General features: G+C 43.5%; 1 protein-coding gene across 1 annotated transcript in view; it reads left to right on the top strand.

Annotated features, from left to right (window-relative positions):
* The window catches only part of plekhm3 (pleckstrin homology domain containing, family M, member 3), a 135,872-nt gene extending 128,347 nt beyond the window's left edge, over positions 1–7,525 (top strand). Inside the window, exons 6-7 of the mRNA XM_056289979.1 lie at positions 370–527; positions 7,239–7,525. Of these exons, the coding sequence (XP_056145954.1) occupies positions 370–527; positions 7,239–7,401 (321 nt within the window). The 3' untranslated portion in view covers positions 7,402–7,525. The remainder of the gene's footprint in view (positions 1–369; positions 528–7,238) is intronic.
* Positions 7,526–12,642: the final 5,117 nt, after the last annotated feature.

Here is a 12,642-nt window from a genome sequence, read left to right as displayed (position 1 = left end):
TTTTGATAAAATATTTTAACCTATCCTGTAAACATAGTGGCACTGCTGAGAATGTTTCCTCCATACATCAACATGCCTCTTGTATTTAAATCTTGCAGTTGCCAAATTATCTTCACTAGTTTTCCTAAAACTAATATTTCCCTCTATCTCTCCCCTTCCTCACTGTTTTTTCTAACCAAATCCCATCACTTCCTCTTCCTCTTCACTCTTTGTATGTTCTTCCTCTAATTTCCACTGTGTCACCCTGTCTTTGTGTTTTGTCTCTGCCTCTAACCATCCCTCTTACCTTCCTCTCCCTGCCTCCTCCCTCTTCTTCTTTGTTGTTCGTCACCTACCTTAAATCTATCCACCAACTCTTCCTCCCTTTAGGTTATTGATGGGAAGCTTGCTCCTTTCCTGTCCAAAGTGATCAAGTTTGCCAGCTCACATGTTTTCAGCTGTAGCTTGTGTCGAGAGAAAGGCTTCTTCTGTGAGCTCTGCAGAAATGGACAGGTCATCTACCCCTTTCAGGAGAGCGCCACCAAGAGGTACAGGCCCAAAGTGACTCCAATAGAACCATTTTTGACAGATGGGATGAGCTGTGTATTACATGTGTGTATTATATTAAACACTGCACAGCATGATAAATGATCCTGAGTATATATAATCATTTTCACAAAAAGGTGCACAGGACACTTACAAACTCTAGGGCTGCAATCAAATGATTATTTTGAAAATCGACTTACTCTGGCGATTATTACAAGGATTAATCTGCTTTTAGATTGAGATTGTTATGGCAACGGCCGGAGCAGAACCAAAAGAGGCAGTCCAGAGGGAGCGGAATCTTTAGCCGCCGGGATGGTGGATTTATTGACAAAATTAAACAAGGAAAAACACAAGAATAAAGTGTTTAGTGTATGGTGCGTTGTTCATCTTGTTTGTGGGATGTGCTTCTAAACTGTGCAATGACCAGCTGGTTGTGTGTCTAGGCTATATGTAAATATTTACTCTACATGTGATGCAGTATGTAAATGGCATGTCCAATGTATGAAATGTGCGAGCAAAGGTGTCCGTGATCCAAGAGAGAAGTCCAAGAGAAGTCCGAGTGTGGTTTTCCAGGGTCCATAGTCCGTGAGAGAGAGTGAGTCCTTTAGAGGTCCAAATCCAAAAGCTTGGAGTTCCAAGTGAGAGGTTAGGGTCCGTGGGAGAGGGCAGAGCTCTGCCCTCTCCCCTTGAGGACACAGGGAAAACAGAATTAAACAGGGCATCAGAAGACACAAAGGAAACACGAAGGAAAATGTGGGTTGACAATTTGACTAGAAGGCATGACTAAACTCAGTAGGCTAGTTACTGACTGTCGCTTAGGCACATTCTGGTGACGACACAGTGGGTTGGCTGGGCTCTTGTAGCTTGGTGATGAGCTGATCACTCGCAGGTGTGGTGGTTGTAGATTGTAGACAGGTGGGTTGTTGATTGTGACTATACGACGCTCTATGAGCGCATGCAGACGTGCCTGGTGTTTCAGAGACAAATGATGGAGATGTGCTTCGTGACCTCACGGTGGAGCCAGAGGGCCGAGCAGGGGGCTGAACCACAACAGTACCCCCCTCCCGACGGGAGACACCGGGCGACTGCCCAGGACTATCAGGGTGGGCGTGATAGAAGTCGTCCAGCAGGGTAGGATTGGCCAGGTAGGAAGTGGGAACCCAGCTCCAGTCCTCAGGGCCATAATCCTCCCAGTCAACTAGATACTGGAAACCCCACCCCCTACGACGGACTGCAAGTACCTACTTGACCAACCAGACTGGGTCACCGCCCTTCAGAACACGGGGAGGTGGAGGAGCTGCGACAGAGGGAGACAGGGAACTGGAGGAGACAGGCTTGAGTGTCGAGACATGGAACACCGGATGGACATTCAGAAATGGTGGCAGAGTGAGACGTACCACAGAGGGGTTGATAATGCATTTGATAGGGTAAGGCCCTACATAGCGGGGTGTGACCTTACAGGAGGGCGTTTGGAGGAGCAGGTCCCTGGCCAGCAGCCAGACTCGCTGTCCCGGATGGTAGGCAGAGGCTGGACCCGACGCCAGTTGGCGCTGCGCTGGGACCGCTCCACAGATCTATCCAGAGCAGTACGGGCAGCCTTCCAGACGCAGCGACACAGGCGGAGATCAGCACTGGTGGACAGGACCGCAGTCTTCAACTCCAGACGGGGAAACATAGGGGGTTGGTAACCAAGCGAGCACTCGAAAGGACACATACCCGTGGCTGTGCTGTCATGGAGTTGAGGGCGTACTTCACCCATGGCAGATGTTTGCTCCACAAGCCGGGGTTGCTGGTGGTCACACAACGCAGGGCCGCCTTGAGGCACTGGTTCGCCCACTCCGCCTGCCCGTTGGTTTTGGGAGTGGTACCTGGAGGAGAGGCTGACCGTGGCCCCAATCCCCTTACAGAAGGCCTGCCACACCCAGGAAGTGAACCGCGGACCACGGTCAGAAAGAATCTCCTTGGGGATGTCATGTAGGCGGACAGCATGGGTGACCAGGAGGTCCGCTGTCTCAACTGAGGATGGGAGTTTGGGGAGAGCCACAAAGTGAACAGCTTTGGAAAACGAGTCGACAATGGTCAAAACGACGGTGTTACCTTGGGACACGGGGAGTCCAGGGTGATGTGGGACCAGGGACGACTTGGAACTGGGAGGGAATGTAGGAGATCCGCCGGGGGCCGATGCGTGGTCTTACTGCGAGCGCAGGTGGTACAGGCATCAACAAACTCCTTCGTGTCCACCTCCATGGAGGGCCACCAAAAGCGCTGGCAGATGAAGGACAATGTCCTGTGAGTGCCAGGGTGACAGGCGAAGCGAGTGGAGTGGCCCCACTCGAGCACCTGGGAATGCACCGAGGTGGTCACGAAGAGGCGGTGCAGGGGTCCGTTGCCCGGCTTGGGCCCGCTAGGCCATTCTTATCATGGAGTCAGTAGCCCAGGTGACGACACCCACCACCCAGGCCAGAGGAAGGATGGTATCAGGAGTGCCCTGGGCTTCCCCCATGAACAAATGGGGGAGCATGTCAGCCTTGGTGTTGCGGGAACCCGGGTGGTGGGTGAGGGGGAAATTGAACCAGCTGAAGAAGAGGTCCCAGCGGACTTGGCGGAAATTCAACCTTTTTGCCGTCCTGACGTAGATCAGATTCTTGTGATCAGACCAAACAAGGAACAGCTGTTGAGCCCCCTCTAGCCAGTGTCTCCATTCCTCCAAAGCCGCGAAGACAGTCAATAACTCATGATTCCCTATTTCATAGTTGCGTTCTGTGGGGGTGAAGCATCGAGACAGGAAGGTGTATGGGTGGATCTTCTGGTCTTCCTCCGATCGCTGGGAGAGGATGGCTCCAATGCGTCCACCTCCACAATGAACTGCCGAGATGGATCTGGGTGAATGAGCACTGGAGCCACCATGAACAGGCTCTTCAGGGCCTGGAAGGCGGTCTCCACCTCCGGGGTCCAGGAGAAGCAGCGGAGGGTGGAGGTGAGGGCAGTGAGAGGAGTGGCCACTAGGCTGAAGCCCCTGATGAACCGACTTTAAAAGTTGGAAAACCCCAGGAAGTGTTGTAGCTGCTGACGATCGTTGAGCCTGGGCCACATCTCCACCGCCTTGATTTTCCTTGGGTCCGCATGGGTCTGCCTCATCTCCACGATGTGCCCAAGGAACGCCATGGAGGCAGCATGAAACTCCAATAGTGGTCTAAAGCTCCAATAGTGGTCCCACTGTCCATGATGCCTCCCTGCCAGACGAGCTAAATCATTTCTATGCCCGCTTCGACAAGGACAATACTGACCCAGCCACAAAAATGCCCAGCCACCCAGAAAACCAGGTGCTCACTCTATTGATCGCAGAGGTCAGAGAATCACTGTGCAGAGTGAACACACGGAAGGACCGGACGGCATACCGGGTCGGGTCCTCCGGGAATGTGCTGACCAGCTGGCTGAGGTCTTCACAACTATATTTAACCTCTCACTGTCCCAATCCATAGTCCCAGCATGCTTTAAGACCACCTCTATCATTCCTGTCTTCAAGAAACCAACATCCACATGTCTGAATGACTACTGACCCATTACACTCACCCCCATTGCCATGAAGTGCTTTGAGAGACTGGTTCTGGCTCACCTCAAAAACATTATCCCCCACCCACATTCAACCCACATCAGTTCGCCTACCGTCCCAAAAGGTCTACTGAGGATGCCATTGCCACTGCCCTGCACTTTGCTCTGGGCGGATTTGATAACAAAATTAAACAAGGAAAAGCACAAGAATAAAGTGTTAAGTGTATGGTGCATTGTTCGTCTTGTTTGTGGGATGTGCATCTAAACTGTGTGTGATGACCAGCGGGTTGTGTGTCGAGGCTATGTGTAAGTATTTACTTTACATGTGGTGCGGTATGTAAATGGCGTGTCCAATGCATGAAATGTGCATGCAGGCAAAGGTGTCCGTGATCCAAGAGGGAAGTCCAAGCGTGGTTTTCCAGGGTCCGTAATCCGTGAGAGAGAGTGAGTCCTTCAGAGGTCCAAATCCAAAAGCTGGTAGTTCCAAGTGAGAAGTTAGGGTCCGTGGGAGAGGGCAGAGCTCGAGGCGTTCATGAGGAGATGGGGAAAACCAGGATTAAATAGGGCATCAGAAGACACGAAGGAAACATGAAGAAAAACTTGGATTGACAATTTGACTAGAAGGCACGAGTAAACTAGGTAGGCTAGTTACCGACTGTCGCTTAGGAACGTTCTGGCGATGACACAATGGGTTGGCTGGGGTCTTGTACCTTGGTGATGATCACTCACAGGTGTGGTGGTTGTAGATTGTAGACAGGTGCGTTGTTGATTGTGTCTATGCGACGTTCTATGAGCACGCGCAGACGTGCCTGGTGTTTCAGAGACAGATGATGGAGCTGTGCTTCGCGACCTCACGGTTGCACCAGAGGGCTGAGCAGGGGGCTCAACCACAACAGAGATGCTGGTTGTGATGCTCTGTCAATTAACAAAATAATGTCAAAGAGGCCCAAGAAAATGACCATGCCAGCGGTAGGGCTTTATGGATTTGGCTGTCTTGATAAATGAAAATTTCCAGCAAGACTGTGTTGAGTTATTTTATATAATTGTTTGCGGGAACACTCATTGGAAATCCTGTATTAGGAATAACTCCTTGAGATGTACCATCTCGTTTTCAAGGGGGTCCTCAAAACACCCCAATGTTGATATGTTTTGGGGCAAAGTGTTCAAATAATGAAAAAATAAAATAATTTATATGGTAATAATTATCACCTACACCATCAGTATCAAACCACATTAGATGTTCCGTTGTTAAAACAAGTGCCCATATGTTTTTCCTTTGTCTAAATAATGATGAACTCTTTGTTTACAAGTTGCTACCGCCATTTACTTCCTCCTTCTGGCTACTCCGATGGTCTGTTAGCAATGCAGATTTAAGGAAAATCCAGCATATACGCCATCTGTTGGTCACCAGAGCCAATGGCCACAGGGGGTCAGTAAATCCGTTACTGTTTGTCAGTCGGCCACCATTCCAATGGCACTAAACAATGGATGTGTTCACGTCATCACCATTACTGAACAAACGGCCATTTGAAAATTTGAAGGACTAGTCAATATAGTTTATTTTTGCCGACAGTTTATTTATTGTCGACATTATTGATAATATTGAATATCCGTCTCAGACCTAACGCACATCTCATCTGATTTTTTTGATGTTTCAATGAATCATGTAACGGAATGTTAGGTTAACTGATAGCCCCACTTTGATAAGACTATATCTACACAATGCAATGGATCAAAAAGAATGTTCACACTACTTAGCTGAACCTATTGGATCAGTGTTAATAGGACATATGTGGACAAGGCCAAGGGTGGACTGGGAATGAAAAGTGGCTCTGGCCTTTTGACTCAGCCCCCCCCCCCCCAAACGATACACCACCACCCACACAAACCACTGGGAAAAACTCCCAGTGCTCCAGATGGCCAGTCCACCATTGGACAAAGCTTACGTGCAGTGTTTACTACCACACTGTAAAAGGAGATACTCCAGTCTTGCTTTGACTGTTACGTCTGTACCATGCAGAGTTTTTTTTATTTTTATTTTCATGTAGATAAGCCAAACTTATCTACATGAAAATAAAAATGGATGATCCGCTGTGGCGACCCCTAACGGGAGCAGCCGAAAGTAGTAGTAGTAGAGATAAGCCAAACTTATCATGTCAGAATGGAAGTAATGTTGTGCCCAAATTTTGAGCTAATCTTGGAAAAATTCTTGGTTGCGCTTTTTACAGGTCAGAGGCCCAAAGGACTGACTTGTCCTTGAGGGTGGAGAATATTTCACGTGTTTGGATTTTTTGGGTTTTGATGGCCCTAGTAGTGTGAATTGGCCCATATCCAGTCATCACTGAGTTATGAACTGTTTGGCTGTTCTCGGCAACTGACAGAGTGAATTTAGCCTAATGGCAGAAAAAGGAAAATGTTCACATTTAGAAATTGGTTTTAAAGACTAATTTAATCATGGTTCAGATTGTCTCTACGTAGTACATACAAAAATGACAATTTGTGGATTGGATGAAGTGGGAGATAAGGTCTGCCTCTATACCCTGTGGCATGGAGATGCCCAGTGATTACTGACTACCTCAAAATCTTAAGTACAACATCACCAATTGAGGTGGAGCGGACAGTAAAACATGGTTGAAATTATCAACAGCAAGAATGCTGCACAAATGTAGTTTTCTTTGAAAGTGGTTTGGTAAAGTTATCTCGGACAATATTGAAATTATGCCCAGTACTGGTAGGATTCATGAGGTAAAATATGTAAAGACCTGTCTACTGCTCAAAAAAAGGATTTAATGTTTAAGTACACATTTAAAGTTTATAGTCAACTGTCAAATGGTCAAGAGTTGTTATTTTAAATGCATATAGAGTTTATGGATGCTGTTTTGAGAGAACAGGCTGAGAAAATAACTCCTATTCATGCCTAACACTGCATATTTCCTTTCAAGGTAAGAATTTACTCAAGACCTGTCATTTAGTCTGTGATGCGTTTTGTGAGCAGAGCACAATTTGAAAACATTTACATTTTTTGAAAATGTGAAAATTCAGTTTGAAATCTTTTTCACTATGGTTCAGGCAGCAACAGATTAGAAATGTCTCTACCGCTCTCACATTCATTGACACAAAAGCCATGTTGGCTGATCCAGTGTGTTTGTGCGTTTGTACAGATGTGAAGTCTGCGGGGCAGTGTTCCATGCTGAGTGTCGTCAGAAAGCTCAACCATGTCCGCGCTGTGTTCGTCGGGAGCTGCAAAACAAGAGGCCCTCTTACATCTGTTCCCCTGATGAGAACAGCCTTGGCTGTAACCACCTCCCCTACCAAGACATCTGAGATATGAACACATAGGTGTACAAATAAACACATTTACCTACACAAAGAAAGAGATGCGCACACACTTGAGCACACAAGGCATCTGCTGACAGTAAAGTTTGGTAATACATGTTTTTCTGTCTTCTTAAGAGGTTTTTTCCATAAAGCTATCTTTTCAGTCTCAAAAGAACACACTTAAAAGCTAAATATCTGATGCAAGGTAGGATTCATGTGTGTGAATCAAAATAGTCATGAAATTTACAAGCTAACACAGCTCAGAGTGTTTCTGCTGTATGAATACAAAGAAAATCATCCTTGGAACTGCTTTGCTCCACCTGTAGGATGTGGCTTTATCGCCCACTGAGCAGTGACAGGTACATGTAGTTTTATACTGTGTTGTGATGTTTAGAACTAAATCACACACACACACACACACACACACACACACACACACACACACACACACACACACACACACACACCTGAATATTGGGCTAAGCTACCCTACTCAATCACACACTTGACAGATGAATCAGAGGAGAGAAAAGCATCTGTTGCCACAGCAGGTCTGTTGTATGACATCGCTGCCATCCTCGTCCCCATGATAGCCATCATCATCTTCTGTCTATTAGGCTTGTTTTCTGCATTCAGTGCGGTTTCAATGAGTAACCGAAGTACCACATCACATTTTTAATTTCAGTTGCTATTTTTGCTGGTTTCCTATTACAAATTATCCCTTCCACAGTCTCCTGTTCCTTCCCACTATAACTGTTCTTCTCCCTAAAATTTTGCATTTTTCTGAATGTAAAAAGATATCAAACTATAAATGGAAGTTTAATCAGTAATATAAAATCCAAGTAGCATTTTAGTCCAAGTTACTGTTCTCACCTATTTACTGGCGGTTGTCCTTTAACCCTCCCTGACATTAATCTATATCCCACAGTGCATAGAAAAATTATATTTAAATGAACTAAAATTTTACAGGATTATATTTGTGTGCATTTGTGCATTATGATTATTATTTTTTTAAAGCTTGTGTGTGCATATGTGCAGTGTTTGTGAGGGTATGTGAAATCACATACTGTATGCAAGTCTCATTTCCATTAAATTTAAATTAAATTTAAATTCATTAAATTAAATTTTAAAATATATTTTAAATAAATTCAATTAATTTTAAGCTGTAAATTAAGTTGGCGATAAATTGAGCTTATGTTTTTCCCTTCAACTCCCCCTCTCTTCTTTTACAGTTTAGTTATTATTTAACATTATTAATAAAAAAAAATCTAAAAAAGATAGCAGCTTTAGTGTTTTTGTCTTCCCCATGTAACCAAGGGTACCTTTATAATACAACACTTTCCATTGTGGGGCCCCGATTTTCACCGTGTAGACACATTTCTATCTACAGTGCATCTGGAAAGTATTCACACCCCTTCACTTTCCCCACATTTTGTTATGTTATAGCCTTATTCCAAAATGGATTAAATTCCTTTTTTTCTCATCAATGTACACACAATACCCCATAATGACAAAGTGAAAGATGTTTTGTAGAAAATTTTGCAAATTTATTAAAAATAAAAGACTGAAATATTGCATGTACATAAGTATTCACACCCTTTGCTATGACACTCAAAATTGAGCTCAGGTTCATCCTGTTTCCACTGATCATCCTTGAGATGTTTCTACAGCTTGACTGGAGTCCAACTGTAGTAAATTCAATTGATTGGACATGATTTGGAAAGGCACACACCTGTCTATATAAGGTTCCACTGTTGACAGTGCATGTCAGAGCAGAAACCAAGCCATGAAGTCAAAGGAATTGTCTGTGGACCGCCGAGACAGGATTGTATCAAGGCACAGATCTGTGGCAGGGTACAAAAAAATTTCTACAGCTTTGAAGGTCCCGAAGAGCACAGTGGTCTCTATCATTTGTAAATGGAAGAAGTTTGGATCCACCAGGACTCTTCCTAGAGCTGGCCACCCAGCCAAACTGAGCAATCAGGGGAGAAGGGCCTTGGTCAGGGAGGTGACCAAGAACCCGATGGTCACTCTGACAGAGCTCCAGCGTTCCTCTGTGGAGATGGGAGAACCTTACAGAAGGACAACCATCTCTGCAGCACTCCACCAATCAGGCCTTTATGGTAGAATGGCCAGACAGAAGCCTCTGCTCAGTAAAAGGCACATGACAGCCCACTTGGAGTTTACCAGAAAGCACCTAAAAGACTCTCAGACCATGAGAAACAAGATTCTCTGGTCTGATGAAACCAAAATTGAACTCTTTGGTCTGAAGGCCAAACGTCACGTCTAGAGGAAACCAGGCACCTCTCATCACCTTGCTAATACCATCTACACAGTGAAGCATGATGGTGGCAGCATCATGCTGTGGGGATGTTCTTCAGCGGCAGGAACTGGGAGACTAGTCAGGATCGAGGGAAAGATGAATGGAGCAAAGTACAGAGAGATCATTGATGAAAACCTGCTCCAGAACACTCAGGACCTCAGACTGGGGCGAAGGTTTACCTTTCAACATGACAACGACCCTAAGCACACAGCCAAGACAACGAGGGAGTGGCTTCGGGACAAGTCTGTGAATGTCCTTGAGTGGCCCAGCCAGAGCCCAGACTTGAACCCCATTGAACATCTCTGGAAAGACCTGAAAATAGCTGTGCAGCGACGCTCCCCATCTAACCTTACAGAGCTCAAGAGGATCTGCAGAGAAGAATGGGAGAAATACCCCAAATATAGGTGTGCCAAACTTGTAGCTTCATACCCAAGAAGACTTGAGGCTGTAATCGCTGCCAAGGGTGCCTCAACCAAGTACTGAATAAAGGGTGTGAATACATGCAATATTTCAGTTTTTTATTTTTAATAGATTTGCAAAAATTTCTACAAAACCTTTTTCGCTTTGTCATTATGGGGTATTGTGTGTAGATTGATGAGAAAAAAAAAGGAATTTAATCCATTTTGGAATAAGGCTGTAACATAACAAAATGTGGGGAAAGTGAAGGGGTGTGAATACTTTCCGGATGCACTGTATATTATATATATTATATACATTATATATTTAGGTGACATGGTGGCACAGTAGTTAGTGTGGTCGTCTCACAGCAAGAAGGTCCTGTGTTCGAGCCCCGGGGTAGTCCAACCATGGGGGTCATCCCGTGTCATCCTCTGTGTGGAGTTTGCATGTTCTCCCTGTGTCTGCATGGGTTGCCTCCAGGTGCTCCGGTTTCCTCCCACAGTCCAAAGACATGTAGGTCAGGTGAATCGGCCATACTAAATTGTCCCTGGGTGTGATTGTGTGTGTGTGTGTGTGTGTGTGTGTGTGTGTGTGTGTGTTGGCCCTGTGTGATGGCCGGGCGGTCTGTCCAGGGTGTCTCCCCGCCTGCTGCCCAATGACTCCTGGGATAGGTTCCAGCATCCCCACAACCCTGAGAGCAGGATAAGCAGTTCGGATAATGGATGGATATATTATATATTATATATTATATATATATATATATATATATATATATGTGTGTGTGTGTGTGTGTGTATGTATATATATGTGTGTATATATATATATATATATATATATATATATATATATATGTGTGTGTGTGTGTGTGTGTATGTATATATATGTGTGTATATATATATATATATATATATATATATATATATATATATATATATATATATGATATATATTAGGCCTCTGCAGCCAAATTCTGTTTAACCCTCGGTTTATTTTTATTGGTTATTATAAGCTCATATGAGTGCTCAAGATTATCCTCTTTTTTGGCTAGCCCCATGCACACAGATGTCTGTTTTTGAGGGGATGTATGAATCACTTGCCATCAGTTTCAACACTTGACTGAAAAATTGAGTTTACAGAAGATTTAACATGTGTGAGATCAGACTTTGACTGTTATTTGTTAAGTTTGTATGGTTAAACTGAGTTTTTACCCGTCGTATTTCAAAACATGTCTATGAATTGATAAAAAAAGGGAAATGTATTAGGTGTACTTGTTTGTCATATAATTTCATTTTGGTTGAAAAGTAATCTACCGGAACATCTATGTCAAAACATCTTAAGTCAAGAGAACACACATATCTGCTGTTAACCCAGGCATATAAGATAGTTAAAACAAAATAATTCTTATGTTCTTTTTGCAATTTTTTCTTCTATTTTAGTGTTTTTTAACCTTCTCATCAGAATACTATACAAGCACTATAGCCAGTACTATCTTGAATTTTTTTTCTTGACATTACTATACAAGCACTATTGCCAGTACTGTACACATTACTTTTTCCTTTTTTTTATCACATTATACAAATTACAATAGTATTACTTTAGTGCTGAAGTGCTCCTAGTATTTTTCTGTAGTATTGCATTTTGAAAGTGCTATATGGCTATAGTGTTGTATAGTAATGTGACGAAAATAAAAACACAGGAAATACTACAGTTGCATTCTATTTTCATTGTCCAACATAAGTAGATGTTGAAATTTAATGAAAGAAAATACTCAAATTTAATTGTGATTATTCGTTGGCACTTTACAACAGTGATCGGCAGAGAGCTGGGTTGATAGATGTGCCAGTTCAAAAGAGATAAAAGGTTAAAATACCTTGGCCTTTTTTAGAGATGTGTTTTAACCATGCACATTTTCTGGTTTTAAAAGTTTTGCTATCATTTTCAATTTGTTTCCCAATTAATGGTGGCTTTATATATGTTGTAGGCTTTGTGTATAAACTTCATGACTTGCTGTGACAGTGTGTGTTCACCTTGCCTTAACTGAAAAGCCAATCATACACATGCTGCTATCCATGCATGTTCGCTCTAATTGAACTTTCAATTATATTACTCGGAAGACTTTGTTGTTTTTTCTCATATGAAATCAACATTTGAAATCCTGAATGTTGGAATTAAATGTATAAAGATAAAAGATGTAAAATATAATATTATTTAAATGTACTATTATGGCTAATGTTACTGTCTCCCTGCCTATATTTTAGGGAGTACTAAAAGAAACCTGCTTGCTTCTGGGTTCTTCAACTGTCACATGATAATTCCAAATAGACTCTGGGATCAACTTTAAGTTCTCTCAAACCAAAACCTCTAAGATGGAATCAAAACTTGTTGCATGACTGAAGCTTTGTCACACTCTCAATATCAGGATAACATTACTCATCATCTGGGTATATGGAGATTGTTTTTAATCATATGAAATCAAAATCTTTGGCCAGGTAAACATTCACTTACTGTAACCTTGTCAAATCCAA

Source organism: Lampris incognitus, chromosome 11 (genome assembly GCF_029633865.1).
Source record: "Lampris incognitus isolate fLamInc1 chromosome 11, fLamInc1.hap2, whole genome shotgun sequence".
Classification (NCBI taxonomy): domain Eukaryota; kingdom Metazoa; phylum Chordata; class Actinopteri; order Lampriformes; family Lampridae; genus Lampris; species Lampris incognitus.
Note: the sequence above shows the minus strand (reverse complement) of the source record. Positions and strands in the feature narration are given on the sequence as shown.